Source organism: Lissotriton helveticus, chromosome 5_1 (genome assembly GCF_964261635.1).
Source record: "Lissotriton helveticus chromosome 5_1, aLisHel1.1, whole genome shotgun sequence".
Taxonomy (NCBI): Eukaryota; Metazoa; Chordata; class Amphibia; order Caudata; family Salamandridae; genus Lissotriton; species Lissotriton helveticus.
Window position 1 is genome coordinate 1,925,753,462 of NC_136065.1, and position 17,193 is coordinate 1,925,770,654.

General features: G+C 52.4%; 1 protein-coding gene across 1 annotated transcript; it reads left to right on the top strand.

The window, feature by feature from the left end:
• Positions 1-11,108: 11,108 nt before the first annotated feature.
• Positions 11,109-16,852, top strand: LOC144753886 (uncharacterized). Its single transcript, XM_078641426.1, has 2 exons — positions 11,109-11,660; positions 15,157-16,852. The coding sequence occupies exons 1-2, from the start codon at positions 11,117-11,119 to the stop codon at positions 15,777-15,779; spliced, it is 1,167 nt and encodes a 388-aa protein (XP_078497552.1). The 5' UTR covers positions 11,109-11,116; the 3' UTR covers positions 15,780-16,852.
• The last annotated feature ends 341 nt before the right edge of the window (positions 16,853-17,193 follow it).

The window sequence follows — 17,193 nt, forward strand, 5'->3', positions numbered from 1 at the left end:
ATCCGGCTGTTGGATTGATGGCATACGTGTCCCACCGACATCGTACTGAGGTCCTATAGTCTTGCCTACAATATTACTGCTGGCAATATTTTTGAATTCCGATGTTCTTGACACAATATTTTTGTAGCATGATATTTTTTTCCGATATTTTGTCCAACCACCATGGGGGGTGCTCCTTCAGCTCCTTCAACCTAAGCTGTGGAATAAGCTGCCTCAGATATCAGTCTCTCTATCTTTTATTTTGAATACAGAATTAAACAAAGACCTGGCAGTTCACTCAATAATCATCATCCCTATGATCTGCAGTACCTTAGATTAGTGCCAGGATGCCCAATTTTGGGTAGTAGTGCGCTCTATAAAACCCAAATGTATTCATTCATTCATTCAGTGCAAACTATCTCCAGCTGGACAGCTTAGAAACAGAGACGATATTCTTTGGTTCTAAAGGTAGAGTCCCTCACTGCCTAGAATGCCAGTTTGCAGATAGAGTTAAGAGGGTGTGGCATGCATTCCTCTTCCAGCTCGTATGGTAGCAATTCATAATTGGATGACCCGAAGTCTGCAAAAACTAGATGCACATAATGAAAAAGTGATAATTTTTGCCACCGCTCCAATGGAATGTTGGTTTCTGGCTAGTACCTTCCCTGACCCTCCACCCCCTGTCACCCAAAGTATACACATCTGGGTTTTAATTTGACATGATATGTCCCTGGAACCCCAAATAAATGTACAACTCAAGGTATGCAGAAAAAGTCTGAAAGTGATTTCTCAAATACTGGTCTGTTGTGGTAGAAGCTTGTGTCACTTCCAGAGTGGATTACGCCAATGCCCGGTATTCGAGTATCTCTAACAAACTTTAATCCAGGCTTCAGATGGTGTGGAATATGGTAGTGCATCTGGTCCATGGTTTACATAAATGTGTTCCTGGAGTGAAAGCTAGGAGGAAACTGCACTGGCTCCCTGTGGAAAAGAGAGTTCCATTTAAGGAGCACTGTTTGGTGCACCAACCACTTTAATAGATAGGAGGCCAGGCAATCCAGGCTCAAATCAAGAGGTATGTCTTTAGATAAAATCTGTGCCCTCCCCAGTCAGTCGTTGCTGTAATTCCTATGTGCAAGTATGCATGCAAGGGTAGCAGGCAAGGCATTTTCGATTACTGCTACTCAACTGTGAAATCTCCTTCCAGCCATCCTATGGCCATTCTGGATCATTCTCTTTCTAAAAAAAAGAGATCTTTTTTATTAATTTGACTTTATGGATTTCTGGATTTGCTATTATCGCACCCTCCCCAGCCTGGGTCCCGCTCTAATGACTATGCCACACACAGAGCTTAGTATAACATGTGTTTATTCGTCTTGTGTAACTGCGAACTCAGCATTCTAAACCTGCATTCACTTCACTGCACTCTAACACTTACGTCACAGTTCTACGGGTCCATCAGGAGCCAAAAGCGTTACATCATTGCTAACTCATACATCACTACATCCCCCACTAGTAAATGAAAAAAATTACATTTTTTGAAATATATTATATACAATCATAGCTCTGCAGTGAGTCTTCATGGCACTCTGATCACACGTCCCGACTGTGTCTTTGGAAACTGGGGACAGGCAGTCGAAGTGTCCATGATCTGCTTTGGAGAAGTAGGAACAACAGCAGTCAGGGGGTCTTCAATAATAAAAATAATAATCCACATTTGTAAAGCGCACAATCACCCGTAAGGGTCTCTAGGCGCTGGGGGCCGTCGGGAAGATTAAGCAAGCTATTGCCCAGAGTCACATGGTGCTGGGCTTAGTCCTTTCAGACCCAGTGTCTCCATTGACATCAGTGCCTGATGAGTGATAAACCACATGTCAGAAGTACGAGGAGTCTCGAATAACGGACTTCCGAGGACGTTGGGCAGTTACAATGGGTCCTTTGCTTGTCGAACCATGAAATGACTCAGCATCAAAGGGAGCATCAGGTTTTCATTTTCTAGACTGACGATCAAGCACTCGATCTCCTCTAGTAAAAAGTAACGTCTTTGGAGCTTGTCAGCATAGGCCTACATTTTCCTTTTACGATCCAAGTGGCACATTTATAAGACCCTATCGACACGGGAACATCACTTTTTACGATGTTCCTGTGGCGATAGGAGCTTCACTTTATTTACAAGGCTGCGCTAAGCCACATTAAGTGATTTAACGCTGCCTTGTAAATAAGGTCCGCTTTCACGCTATGCTAAGCGTGAAAGGGGATAGCAATGGGTGTTGCTGTTGGCGTTCCACCACAACAACCATTGATTCTGACGCCGCCCCCTACATACAAGGACAGTGGAAATAGGAGGCATACCCTGGCGCAACAAGGAGAAATGTTTCATTTCTCCTCGTTTTTGCTGTTTTCATGTGTGCTGCGTTGTGTAGCACACATGAAAACAGCAAAAAGCCAATGATTGTATATGTACAGGAAGGTCCCCCTTCCTGCACATTATCAATAAAAAAAATGTAAATGCTGTTTTGCAAACTTCTATGTGTGCTGCATTAAGCAGCACACATAAAAGTGACAAAACGGCATATAAAGATTGTTTATGTGCATGAAGGGGCACCTTCCTGCACATAAACAATCTTCCCCTGCACGCAGATACCCTTGCACCATGGTGCAATGGTGCCTGCGTTGGCGCTAGGCTGCTAAGTGTAGCGCCAGCACAGGGGGAAATGCAGGGCTGCACCATATTCTTGTAAATATGTATCACAGTGATGGGTGACATGTACCCTAATGAAATCTTTATAACACCGAATGACTTGTCATTTGTGAGTAATCAAACGCTGTTGGTTAGATGTGCTTATCATAGACTGCGTGCAGCTGTTCAGGAACATTATCCCTCATTTCCAAATGAGCCCCCTACGCTACGTACACACATAGTATCGAAATTGTATACCACTCTGCAGAGGGAAATTGGCGCTAAAACACAAAAAACACAGGACAGATGGAACAAGATTCTTGATACGCCTTTGGAGGCAGATGAGTGGCAATCGTGCTGCGCACTTATTGCACTACTCACCCCAAATGGTAACTTACGCATTATCCACTATAAATACCAACACCAGATGTACCACACCCCAGTTAAATTGCACAAACATGGTTTACGGGCAGATGCGAAATGTAAGAAATGTAAATTTAACCAGGAACATTTTGAGCATTTAGCATGGTCTTGCGACAAGGTGAAATCCTATTGGGAACAGGTGATTCATTTATTAAATGAAATACTGAGATTTCAATTGAAATGTAAGCCACAGGTGTGTCTTTTGGGCCACTTGTCACACTTGAAATCTGTAAAATAGATAGCGGCCATAATGTTACTACTAGCTAAACGAAGAGTAGCCGTACATTGAGACAGCTCGATCACACCAAGTATAGCCCACTGGATATCAGACTCTCTATATTGTAAAGATAATTTTTTGATATATGCAGAAGAACTGCCAACGACAGCTAAACCCTCTAACTTCTGGGAGCCGCTTATAGACTACCTGCATACACACCCTGATCTATCCCCCTCTAATGTATGATTAAGGTCTTCGCTCTTATTTCTGTAGTAATACTAAATTAGATATGACATGGATACATTATCACATAATGCTGTGCTGTACATGATTGTAGCTGTATACTGTATCGCATAAGATTGACTTGATGAAATGTGTAAACATGTTTTGATTATGACGTTTGGAAACTTACATAAATAAAATAACTAAATAAAATATTCTTGTAAATATGGTGCAGCTCTGCGTTTCTGAAGTGGTAGAGTGAGGCATTAAGCCAGGAAGGCTTATGCCTCACTTTGCAACTTTTCTTGTAAATATACCCCCAAGTCTCTTATGCGGGTTTCTTCCTCAGTACTTGATCTTCTGTTGGTCCATTGAGGTAACTTGGTCATCATAGCTCTCCTGAACATCAAGGTTGAAGGCTTTCACCTGTGGTCGAGTAAGGGGTCGAATGGTAAGCTCAAGGAGTGGAATTCAATATAGTTTTAATTTCGAGTTTTTCAAATACATGACATTGAACAACATTCTTGAGAGTACTGATGAAACATTCAACAAGGCCAGTGGCATGTGGCCAAAGAGGTGTGCTCTTCTGATGCTTCACATTAAGTTGACTGAGAAAGTCTCTAAATTCTTGACTATTGAAAGGTGAGCCATTGTAATATTTTAAGATCATACGAACACCCTGTGCCACAAAGATGCAGGGTAATCTCTTGATGACACTTTGAGAGATAAACGAGAGATCTTCTATCAATGGAAAATGGGAGTATTCATCAACAATCACCATCGGGTGATGTCCACTGTCAAGAGAACCGAAGAAGTCAAAGTCAATCCGTTCCGATACATGCTATGTCAGCTCGGGCATGTTTAAGGTGTGTTGAGTGGTCTTCAATGAAAGGCAGTTGCGTAGAAGACAGGCCTTTGGAACTTGTATAGATGACAGGCATTTAATTCTCTTTACACACTTTCATCTATATGAGGAAACCAGAATCGATCTCAGAGAGCTCGTTTTGAATCAATGATTCCACAATGTCCTTCATTAGCCATTTCAATTATCTGTTGTCGCAGATTCTCCGGAATAGCAATTCTCGAACATCTCAGAACAATGCCTTCTTGAGTAACAGACAGTTCATCTTTGACATTTTTAAACTTCTGGCATTCACTTTGTGAGAAGCTGGCCTAGTATATGATGTCCACTAATGTAAGTGGGCACGTTGCACCAGTCCAGACAACCCTTATGCTGATTTAAGAGGTCTTAGACAACTTTAGAAAGCTCTCTAGGTGGCAGCTGTGGAAAGTAGCCTTCAGGCTTAGTCCAGAAGGAGTGTAAAGCAGCATGTTTTACCAGAATGCAATCTTATAGTACAGATTAAGTGAAAAAGAAGCACACAAGGTATATATAAAATATGTATTTATTATATAATACTTCTGAAAATGGCTATCCATTCACACTCTTCCATGAATCCTTGAATGTTGGACTAGGTCGCATTTTTACATATACCTCTCGATCGAATTCTCAAATAGGGGAATATGTAACACAATTAATATGAGGGCGCATAGAGTACTTTGTTTACAAATTTTTTTTTTGTACATTGGGACTTTTTTACAATATGCAGCTATTTGTAATTTTAACGTTATTTATTAACTTGCCTACTTCATACATATTTGAACATCGCACTTTGCACTTTAGCATTGAAGTTGCAATTGGCTCTGTGATCATCAATTTGCACATTACACTCTGGCACTTTAGTACTGAAGTTGGAACTGGCTGTGTGACTTACTACTTTGTTTGTTCCGTGCATATTTGGACACTGCACCTTGGCACTTTAGTATCGAACCTGCAATTGGTCATGTGATTTGCTAATTTTCTTGCCCCTTGCATATTTGCACATCGCACCCTGCACTTTAGCATTGAAGCTGTAATTGGTTATGTGTGATACCCATGTAATATTTTATTGATTAGCTGTAGATCTAGACTTGGTGAAGGATTATGCAACTGACAATGAGAAATACCTAAGCGATAAGCCTGTAATATAATCCATGTTTAGTCACAATCTTTTATCAACGATGGATTATATGAAATGTATTTACTTTTATGGATAACACATATCCGAATAAAGATCATGATTGATTGATTGATATAATACTCTCTAATACGTTTAGATATCTCCTACATGGAGATAAACACAATGCGCACAATAATTTGCATAGAAATACAGTAAATAGCCCGAAATACACAGTGGACCCCAGGGGGGGACCAAACCATATACTATGAAAGTGGTATAAGAAACAAGACTCAGGTCAAGACAATGTCCAGAGGATGTAGAAGTGCTGGGGACCTAAGTAAACCTACTAACGTGAGTGACTAGGAACCCCACGGAGAGCATGTGCAGGGTGAGAACACGACCGTGTGCTCCATACAACTCTACGGGTAAGTCGCGGTTGGATTTTTAAAGATTAAGGACCCTTCCCAATGGACCCTGAAGACACCCCATGGAAGACAGAAGGTGGGAGAGCCACTCCACCCATGGATAACCCAGTACTAACCTTGCATACACAGGGAAGCCAGGTGATTAGGTGTGACGTGGTGTTGGAAACCGCCGTCAACTCAATGGAGGACTTCAGGGTATGCCGCTGCTGAAGAAGGAGGAAGTGTCCATTGGAATTTGAAGGTGGATTCTAGATAAGTGGTACCTGCAAACAGAGGGGGCAGAGTCTATGTCACTCAAGAGTGACCAGGAGACTTGGAAGACGAATGCCTTCCGATGTTGGGTGTTGCAGGAGAGATGGTGATGACCTTGACTCTGCAGCTGTGAGGACCAGGCGATGCTGAAGAAGACCAGGAGCCATGCACGAGCTGTGCCACAAAGGATGTTGAGTGCTGAGGGGTCGGTGTCCGGCGGGAGCACCAACAAGCCTTAGCAAATGCAACCAACGCAGGAGTTGAAGAAGGGGCCACGCCGGGACCAGCAAGGTCCAGGGGACTCATCACAAGCAGAGGAGTCAGGGCAGGCTCTGAGCAATCAGGGGAGTCCAAAAGAAACAAAGGTGACCCTCAAATGGACCCACAGGCCGGAGGCACTGGAGTCGCAAGAGGACCTCGAGCAACTCACCTAAAGATGGAGGCCACGGTGCACACAATGTGATGTGGACAAAGACTTTGGCCACTGGAGGTGCTTGAGGTTGGGGCTAATTGGAGCCTGTAGATCTTCTTGGTAGGAATCTAACAAGCCTTTGCAACTGCAAGTTGTTGCAGTGCACAGGGGTTCACTTATTGCAACCCCCACTAGGGATACAAGTCTCAAACTTAGTGTGAAGGCAGGGCAGGCCTCGGGAGCTGTGGAAAACTACCACTTGTGTTGTAGAACCTTACGGAGTCTGGAGGAGCTCAGGATCAGCAGACCTGTCAACTTACTGGCAGTGCCTGCAAATGCAGGGGAGTGACTCCTACACTCCAAGGGAGATTCCTTCAGGTGTCTTTGATGCCCACAGGCCTAGGAAGGTTCTTGTATGGTGCACAGGTACAAACGATGGAGCAGACTGGAAGGGAGATGAATTTGAGCCCAAAGTCCAGAGTGCCCAGACAGTAGAAGAAGTGGTGTCTGATCTGAATCTTGTGCCACGACGAATCTAGGGACCTACACCCAGGTAAGCCCTTAAGAACCCTAAGGAAAGGGTTGGGACTATTCAGGGGTCCCTCCCAGGGGAGGGTCTGGAGAGGGGGAGGTTACTCCCATGTCCTTTGTCCAGTCGCGTGCCAAAGCGGGAGCCAACAGCTCCCAAGACTTGTTTGAACTGGACTAAACACAGGGAAACCAAATGTGCCCCTCATGCAGACTTTAAGGCGCTGGCAAGCGCACCCACCCGTTCCCAATACACTAAATTATGTCTGGTAGGTGGTCACACCTCCCTGTGACAGGATGCCTATTGTTCTGCTTTCCCCTGCTCGAGCTTGGCTCAGCAGCAGGAGGGCAGAAATGTGTCTCTGGTCGGCAGCAACCATTTTGTGCTGTCCGGGTCTAGAAGACTGGTACAGGGAGCACTGAGGGCCTCCCGGAGAAGCTGTGCAGTGCATGCAATCAAACCTCCCACATCATTTACAGTGTGGGGGAATGATTCCAACATGTTTGATACCAAACATGATAGGATTCATTGCAGCCAGTTTCGAGATGGTCATCACTTAATTACACGGTGCCCCTCCATATGGTGTATGGCTTCTTTACTAACAACCCGGGAGAATGGACTCCGTAGGCTGTAGGGGTGTCCTGCTCATGCAGGGGCACCCTCACACTTGCAACCAAGTACCCTGCCTTCAGGATTGATAAGGCCTGCTATAGGGGTGACTCATAGGTTTTAAGTGCAGTGAAACCTACATCTTTAGTAAGTGCTGCTAGCACCAGCTTACACAGGCTGCAATGGCAGCCCTGTAGCTCCATTTTGAATGGTCTCTCATGGGCGGCATGATGCATGCTTCAGCCCATGGGGGACCTCTGAGGTACCTATGCCCTGGGTACCTTAGTATCATATACTAGGGACTGATAAGGGTACCCCAGTATCCAATCTGGGATGTACCCAAGTAGTGAACATAACAATTTAAGGGAGAAATCAGATAGACTAGGGTCCTGATTAGCAGGATCCCAGTCAGACTAGTCAAAAACAGCTGAGCACCAGGCAAAAAGTGGTGGTAAACAAGCAGAAGCATCCTACCTTCGTACACACTGTCACTGATAGGAGGTCGAATGTGCTGGTTTCAAGACTAATGTGCAATAAGGTACCTTAGGGGCTTATTTACAAGCCTATGCACTGCCGGTATGTCCCTTTTTCCTATATTAAAAGTGATGCACAGGTGGCGCAAGCGGCTTGGAAATAAGCCCTTAGTTTTAACATGTCGCTATCTTGACTAGTGGCAGTGACAATTTGTTCTAATGAAATGGCAGTTGGGGTGCTTGATTTCACATTGACATTTATGTGGGCTTCAGCCGTCTGCGAAGGGGTACCATGGCACTGTAGAGGCACTCTTGAGAAGTAGTTAGGAGGATTTTAATCATTCCCTGGATGGTGCATGACTGTGTAGTTGTAGTCTTGTAATCGTAGACCCCAACATTCAATGTGAGGAATATTCTTGCCCTTTGGATTGCCAAAGATGATCAAAAAAGCTTGAAGATCTGTCACAAGCGTAAAATGCTTTCCAGATAAGAATGCGTGGAAATGTTAACAAGCCAACACCACTGCTAAATTTCCTTTCTCAGGTTGTGAATAAGCACGTTCAGTTTGGGACACACTTCTACTTACATATGCCGCAATATGCCTTTGAGCGTTTTGGTGTCTGCAGTGCTGTGCAAGCATTGCACCTAACCCAACTGGGCTAGCGTCTACAACAAGCTCTGTATGAAGCTTTGGATCAAAATATTCCATTTCAGTAGCGTTCTCGATAACTTGTTTTTCAAAAAAATGTTTTCTTGGTGAAAGCGCCCCATACTGCGCTTTCACTTAATGCCAACTGCGCCCCTTTCTTTAGACGTGGCTTGCCTAAAGGAAGGGGTATGACCTCTATTAACCTGCAAGTGTGGCATCGGGTGCTTGGAAACAGCAAATATTTGTAATGCAATAGATCTCGCATTTGTGAGAATTTAAGATATTGTAATTTACAATGCCAATAGCTCAAACTCTCTCAACTCTGTCGCCCTTTTGAGTGTTGCTTTTTTCCTCCCATTCCCTGTTGTTCATCTTGCTTCTTCCACTCCCACCCCATTGTTTGTGTAGCTTCTTCCCCTCCCATTCCCCACCCACCCATTGTCCATGTTGCTTCTTCCTTCCCACCTCCCATTGTCTCGGTTGCCTTCCCCCCCACCCTCCATAAGAAAGCAAAGTGCCATCATGCGGCTGTGAAGGCTGTGTCACAGCACTGTTTTTACTGTGCAGAAAGATCTCAGGGCACTAAACCCTACAGAAGGTGGGCTTGAATTGGGCTCTTGTGATAATGGGGATTTGGGGGGGTGGCCGACCAGCGGGAGGCTCGCCCCCCCGGGGAATTTTGGGGCACCAGGGGAGGGGGGGGGGGGAGGGGTTAGGAAGATGTCCCTCGGGTCTCGCCGTAGCTGGCGTTTTTGGGCTGGTTTGGGCTGGTTGGGGGGTTTTGGGCTGCATTTGGGCTGGTTAAGTATTTAACCGGCCATTTCGTGTCACTGCACGCGGTTTGGGTGCAGTGACACAGCAGCCAGGATCGTTAGTTTTTTGTGTAGTGGTTGAAGTGTGGTAGAGGGATTAGACGGCGGTTCGTGATCTTCAGCGGCGATTTGTGAAGGGCGGAGGCGGTGGCCGAAGTGTGCGCGTCGTGCGTGGTGTATTTGGTTGGTCTTGTGGTGGCGTAATGGCGGAGGGCGATGACCCGCGCGTGGCAGAGGCACTGCGGTTGTTGCGGGAGGCGGGCCGCATGGACATTTTGCGGCCCGGTGTTAAGGTAAGGCCGCAGCGGCGCGCTGCTGACGGCGCCGCTGCGGCTGTTGTGGCTTGCGATCCGCCGCGGCTGCGGCCGGCTGCGCGAGGAGGGAGGGGGGGCGGGGGCGCGAAGGGTAGTGCGGGAATGGCTGAGGCAGCGCCGCGGGGCAAGGCGAAGGGTGGAGCAAAGCGGACCGGGCGGAAGGGGAGGAAGCAGCCCCTGGTGTTTATGGAGGTGGTGGGGGGCGGGGCGGGGGCGGCCCGCGAGGCAGGCTTGGTCTTGGGGGGTCGGGGGGAGGAGGGGGTGAGTGGAGAAGTGCAGGCTGCCGTGCCGGGGGAGGGTGGGGGCGGGGGTGAGGGGGGGCGGGTGCCGGAGGTTCTGGGGGAGAGTGTGATCGGTGGGGGAGAGGGGGCGGGGGGCGGAGGGGGTCCGAGGCAGGGGGACTGCGGGGGGCGGCCGGATGGAGAGGGTGGGGGGGCGGCTTCACCACTATTGATTGAGGAGACTGACATGGAGGAGGAGGTGGGGGGAGGAGGGGGGGTGGACACAGAGCTGGACTGGGGCTCGTCTTCGACGGAGGAGGGGGGAGGCGAGGGGGGCCAGGGCGGTCCAGAGTTCGCAGGAGTGCGGGGGAGGGGCGGCGGGAGGGGTCGAGCGGAGTGGCGTGGCGGAGTGGGGGCGGTGGGGGAGGGGCGTGGGGGTGGCGGCGTGCCGGGGGGGAGGGGTGGGTCGGGCAGTGGCGGGGGAGTTAGTGGGGGGAAGGGGGGCGTGGTGGGGGGCGGAGTCGGGGAGGGGCGTGGGGTTGGCGGCGGGTCGGGCGGGAGGGGTAGGCCGGGTTGTGGAGGCGTAGGGGGAGACGACGAAGGGGCGGGGAGCAGCGGAGGGCAGTGGGCGGGTTACGGGGAGGGGGGGGAGCAGGGAGGCAGCTTGGGGGGGGGGGCATGGGGTCCGGGCCGCGGGGGGAGTGCGGGCCCGAGTTGGGGCTACGGGGGATGGGGTGGGTCGGGGGGCTGGGAAGGGGGTTGGGAAATGGGGGGCGGTGGGGTCCCGTCGCGGCGCGGGGGCCATTCGGCGGGTTGGGGGAGGGGTGGGGCGATGGGGTGGGGGAGTGGGGGAGGGGGCGGTGCTTGGGGGGGGGGATGAGCATGGTTTTTACCCTGGCATGCTGGACTCCACCTTTTTTCCTTGGCAGGAGCTGTTTGCGAGGCGCTCGGGGGAGCAGCATGCGGCTCCCACCCACCGAGTGGATGGGCCAGCTCTGTTTGGTGCGGACGGCTGTGCTCCAGCGAGGGACCTTATTCATGACCATGGCGACAGGAGGCGCGGTGCGTCTCCGCCAGCCCCGCCCCTAAGGGTCCTTACGGCCGCCGGGGGTAGGGGAACGAGGATGGAGTTACATGTCTCTGATACGAATGCGAGTGCGGAGGATGGAAGGGCGAGTGTGGACCTGATGGAGTTGATGCGGGTGTGTCGGGAAAGAGCGGGTTTGAGCCGGCTGGAACCCCAAATGGGGGGCCGGAGTGGTGTGGTGCCGGCTATTGATGAGTCGGAGGAGGAAGGGGAGCTTCGGGAAGACGGGGGGGCTGGTAATGTTGTTGGAAGTGTATTGCAGGTGCCAGCAAGGCAGGAAGCGCCCAGAGTGACGGCCCCCTCAGATCCACTGGTTAGGCGGCGGGATCCAGCAAGGACGCCGACCTTGACGCCAGGTAAGACGAGTGATGGTGCGGGGGGTGCCAAGAGGCGTTGTGTGCAGGGTCGGGGGGCGAGGGGGAGGATGGGTGGCGGCTGGTGCGGGGTCGGTATGTGCAGGACGCGGGAGTTGGCACAGACGGCGCGCAGCCGGACGAGGGGGGATCCAGCGCGGGCGACGGGGCAGTGGCGGCGGGTGAAAAGGTGGCGGCGGGGGGAGGTAAGGAGAGTTGTGTGGTTCCGGTGCGGAAGTTGCCGTACATGGGGCTGACCAAGCCACTGGGTGCCCACCTTTCGGCGGCGACTAAGGAGAAGATTTGGAAGGGGGAATACATTGATATCCTGAAGCTGCTGCACAGGGAGTTGACGTCTAAGGAGGGGTCAAAGGAGGCAGAGCAGGAGCTGGCGCGGCGCCCGAAGGTGCCCTTGACGCTCGACAACTGGTCAGCGGCTTTCCTCATATACGCGAGCGTGTATTGCGAGAAGTTCCCAGATAGGTGCGTCGCGCTCTTTAAATACATGGATGTGGTGCGGAGGGCGCAGGTGACCTATGGCGGATATGCGTGGTCACACTACGATGAGGAGTTCCGGGCGCGCATGGCGGGGGACCCGGATGCGCAATGGGGGGAGCTGGATTCGGACCTTTATCAGCAGACGATGGGAGGGGCCAAGTTTGGCCGCACCATCTACACAGCAAGCGGTTTGCCGCTTGCTTCCCCTCCCTTTGCGGCTCGCCCCACCCGAGGGGGGGGTGGGTCAGGGAGCTTCGAGCAGCCAGACCGCAGTCGGAGCCTGCTGGGACTTTAATAAGGGGGCCTGCGGGCGTGCGGCATGCCGTTTCCGGCACGAATGCTCGTCGTGTGGACGGAACCACCCAGTGCTGCGTTGTTGGGGGACCGGGGGCCCTCCGGGACAGCTGCCCGTGCAGGGAGGTGCTCTTGCCAGAGGGGGTCAGGGTGGGGGGAGGGGAGGGGGCAGAGGGGGGGGAGCCGGGGCTCTGGGCAAAGGCTCGTACGCCGGTTAGGTCGAGCGGATGGAGCCCTGGTTGGCGGCGTATCCGCGGGCGGAGGATGCTGCAGTGTTGCGTCGGGGTTTCCGGGATGGTTTTCGGCTGGGGTACGAGGGCCCTCGGATTGCTCGCTGGGCGGACAATCTGAAATCGGTGAACGCACACACGGGTGTGGTGAGGGAGAAATTGTTCAAGGAGGTCAGGGAGGGCCGGATGGCGGGCCCCTTCGCGGTGCCGCCGCTGCTGGGACTAATCATTTCACCCATCGGGGTGGTGCCCAAGAAGGAGGAGGGGCAGTTCAGACTGATACAGCACTTGTCCTGGCCGGAGGGGGAGTCGGTAAATGCCTACATTTCGGCGGAATTGGCGTCGGTGACTTACTCGTCGGTGGACGTGGCGCGGCGGCTTGTTGCGACGGCAGGGCGGGGCGCGCTGATGGCGAAATGCGACATAAAGTCGGCCTTCCGGCTCCTTCCGGTGCACCCGGCGGATCACCAGTTGCTGGGGATCCAGTTCCAAGGTCTCATCTTTGTGGATAAGGCGCTGCCGATGGGGTGCTCCATTTCATGCGCGCTGTTTGAGCGTTTTAGCTCATTTCTGCAGTGGGTCTTTTCCAGGCGCACAGGCTCGGAGTCAGTGACGCACTATCTGGATGACTTTTTCCTGGTGGGGCGGCCCGGTGCGGAGGACTGTCAGCGGCTGCTGGATGGTTTGGCCGGGTTGATGGGGGAATTTGGGGTTCCCTTGGCGCCAGAGAAGACGTGCGGTCCCAGTACGGTGTTGTCCTTTCTCGGTATCGAGCTCGACTCGGTCGCCATGGAAGCACGCCTACCGGAGGATAAGAGGGCTGCAATGTTGGTTTTGGTGGATGGAGTGTTGTCTAGGAGGAAGGTGACAGTGCGGGAGGTGCAGGTGTTGTTGGGGCATTTGAATTTTGCTTGCCGCGTGGTACGGGCGGGCCGAACGTTTTGCCGACGGTTGGGTTTAGCGTTGTCCGGTTTGCCTTTGCCCCATCACCATGTGCGCCTTTCCGCGGGTATGAAGGAGGATCTGCGCATGTGGCGGGCGTTCCTGGAGAGGTTCAATGGGGTGCCAATGGCGCCGGCGGAGGACTGGGAGTGGGATGTCACCATGTACTCGGATGCGGCGGGCGTCGGCGGCTTCGGTCTGTATTGGGACGGAAGGTGGTGTGCGGAGCAGTGGCCGGCGCATTGGCAGGCAGGCGGGAGGAGCATCGCGTTCTTGGAGTTGTTCCCGTTGGTGGTGGCGGTTACCGTGTGGGCAGGAGCGTTGGCGCACAAGCGCGTGTTATTTCGAGTGGACAACATGGCTGTTGTGCAGGTGGTGAACAGGCAGTCGGCGCGGGACGCACAGGTGCTGAAGTTGATGAGGGTTTTTGTGCTGCGCTGCTTGGAGAATGACATACTGTTCCAGGCGCGCCACGTGCCGGGCGTGGACAATGACATTGCCGATGCTTTGTCTCGTTCACAGTGGGAGAGGTTCCATGGGCTAGCCACGACAGCGGAGGAAGCCAGGACACCGGTGCCGGAGGACATGTGGTCGGTGGGCGAGGCCGGGTCTTTCAGCTGGTGAAAGGGTCAGTTGCTGTGTCTACGTGGAAGGCTTACGAGCTGGCATGGGAGGAATTCCTGCGGTCAGGTGCGGTGAGGCAATGGGACGGGTGGCGGCGCGAGGATCAGGTGGTAAGGTTCATGCTGGCGCTCATGGATAAGGGTTTGTCGCGGGTGTCGATTGCGGGCAAATTGTCGGCGGTGGCATTCATGGGCAAGATGTGGTGGGGGCATTCCCCGTCGGCAGGTGAACTAGGAACCCGGCTGCTGGAAGGGTGGGCGAGAGAAAAGGGTGCGAAGGTGCGGCTGCGCCGTCCGATCACGGTGGATTTGCTGGAAGGGGTAATTGGTGCGCTGCCGCGGGTGTGCAGGGATGAAGGTGAGATGGTGCGGTTTTCTACCTTGATGTCCTGGCTTTTCTTCGGGGCCTTTCGTGTGTCGGAGTTGCTGGGCGCGAACGGGAGGCGGGGGGTGTTGTGGGGGGACGTGGAGGTGCGAGATCGGGAGGTGGCGGTGCGTTTGCGACGCTCGAAGACGGACCAGCGAGGGGTCGGGACCTGGGTGGTACTGGGGCCGGGCGGTCGGGAGGGGGTGTGCCCGGCGGAGTGGGGTAGAAGGTTGATGGCAGGCGGAGGCGAGTCGGAGAGGGAGGTTTTTGGACGTGGGGAGAGGGACGGTGTGACGGCGTCTCAGGCTTTGTGGGTTCTGCGGCGCGCCCTGCGGTACATGGGTGAGGACCCTATGGCGTTCGGGACGCACTCCTTCCGGATCGGGGCGGCGACGGAGGCAGCGCGGAGGGGTTGGGGCAAGGAAGAGATACAGAGGTTGGGGCGGTGGAGGTCGGATTGTTACCGGACGTATGTGCGGTTGCGGGAGGTTGAGGGGTTGTAGGAATAGCTGTGTTGCCCGATTCTGACATGTGTGTCTTTACAGGTGCTGTGGCGGGGCCGGCAGTGGCTGTTCTGAATGTATATATTGTGGGACATTCATTCATCAAGAGGGCAGAACAGGCGGAGTGGGACAGTCATCGGACACTCAATTTGGGATTGGACGTGGGGTTGTACCGTTGTCATTGGAGAGGGAAAGGGGGTAGGCGTTGGCACGAGTTGTTGCCTTTGTTGAACACGGTGGTGAGAGGGGGAGTGTGCCCAGATGTGGTGTTGATTCATCTGGGCGAGAATGATTTGGTGCAGTGCAAGGGGTTGGCGCTGCTCAAACAGATGAAGAGGGACCTGAGGGAAATTAAGAGGCAGTGGGCGGGCTGCCATATTATCTGGTCTGAGTTTGTTCCCAGGCGGGTGTGGAGAGGGGCGGAGCGCCCGGGGGCCATTGAAAGGGCCCGAAGGAAGATTAACCGGGAGATGCGGGTATTCTGTGCCAGGGAGGGGGTGGGGCGGATGGAGCACCCGGAGTTGCGGTATGGCGCAATTTACTTTTTCCGGGAGGATGGGGTTCACCTGTCCAGGTATGGCATGGAATTGTATATAATACAGATGAAGGAGGCGTTGGATGCGGCTTTGGGGGTGCTCAGGTATCCCAGGAGGCAGGAGTCCTAAGGGGGGGTCGAAATTCGTATCGAATTTCGAGTGGCGCTTTCCTAAGGAGATAGGGTGGTTTTGCGGGAGGCCTGGGACTGTATGGTAGACGGGGGTGAGGTCATGGAGGTCACTGTGGCAGTCAGTAGAGGGGTAGGTTGTGAGCGGACGTGTGGTATGACAGTGCAATGTTGGGATTAAACTTTAGGGGTGGGGGTGCGGGGTTGTTAGGAAGTTGTTATTTAGTGAGCAGTAGTTTTGTTCGGCACAGGCCAGGCGGGAAATGTTTTAAGTGCACCTGATTCCAATAAAAAGCGGCCTTTTTCACACACAATTGGGGTCTGTGTCAATTCTTCCTCCCCCCCCCTCACCTACTGGTGTGCCCCAATGGGGATTTGGGGGGGTGGCCGACCAGCGGGAGGCTCGCCCCCCCGGGGAATTTTGGGGCACCAGGGGAGGGGGGGGGGGGGGGTTAGGAAGATGTCCCTCGGGTCTCGCCGTAGCTGGCGTTTTTGGGCTGGTTTGGGCTGGTTGGGGGGTTTTGGGCTGCATTTGGGCTGGTTAAGTATTTAACCGGCCATTTCGTGTCACTGCACGCGGTTTGGGTGCAGTGACACAGCAGCCAGGATCGTTAGTTTTTTGTGTCCCTCCCTCCCTCCCTTTATTTGGCTGTCCTTCTGGGTGGGGGTGGGGGGGGGGTGTGGTCCTGGTATGAGGTGCTTTGTTGGGTGAGGGTGCACTGGTTTAGGGTCCAAGTTGTGTTGTCGCTGGAACAGGTGTGTTGCTGGAGGCGCTTTCCTAAGGAGATAGGGTGGTTTTGCGGGAGGCCTGGGACTGTATGGTAGACGGGGGTGAGGTCATGGAGGTCACTGTGGCAGTCAGTAGAGGGGTAGGTTGTGAGCGGACGTGTGGTATGACAGTGCAATGTTGGGATTAAACTTTAGGGGTGGGGGTGCGGGGTTGTTAGGAAGTTGTTATTTAGTGAGCAGTAGTTTTGTTCGGCACAGGCCAGGCGGGAAATGTTTTAAGTGCACCTGATTCCAATAAAAAGCGGCCTTTTTCACACACAATTGGGGTCTGTGTCAATTCTTCCTCCCCCCCCCTCACCTACTGGTGTGCCCCAAGAATGCCAACCCAAACACCCATAACCCCATGAACTGAAGTCTATGTAACCCAGTCCTATCAATGGTCCTATGTGGAGGTATCACCTTTTTGAGAAGAGAGCGGCCATTTTGGAAAAGAATCCTACTTTTCATCTAATGGCGTGTGTCTCAAATGCCTCTTCCGAATTCCAGCGTGTGGACTCTCCCTAACGAAATGCACTTTAAGATAAACTTTAGGACTCTCACAGGGAGCGTTAAACTTGCCTGAGCATGGGGAATCACGACAAATGCCTTCAGACTCATAGCCATCCCTGGCACACCTTAGATATTCC

What these genes read in the sequence shown, in the direction of transcription:
- LOC144753886 (XM_078641426.1), top strand. Translation starts at nt 11,117, where the DNA reads ATGCTGGACTCCACCTTTTTTCCTTGGCAGGAGCTGTTTGCGAGGCGC. An exon ending in GACGCCGACCTTGACGCCAG is followed by an intron (nt 11,661 to 15,156) that starts GTAAGACGAGTG and finishes GTGTCTTTACAG; the next exon opens with GTGCTGTGGCGGGGCCGGCA.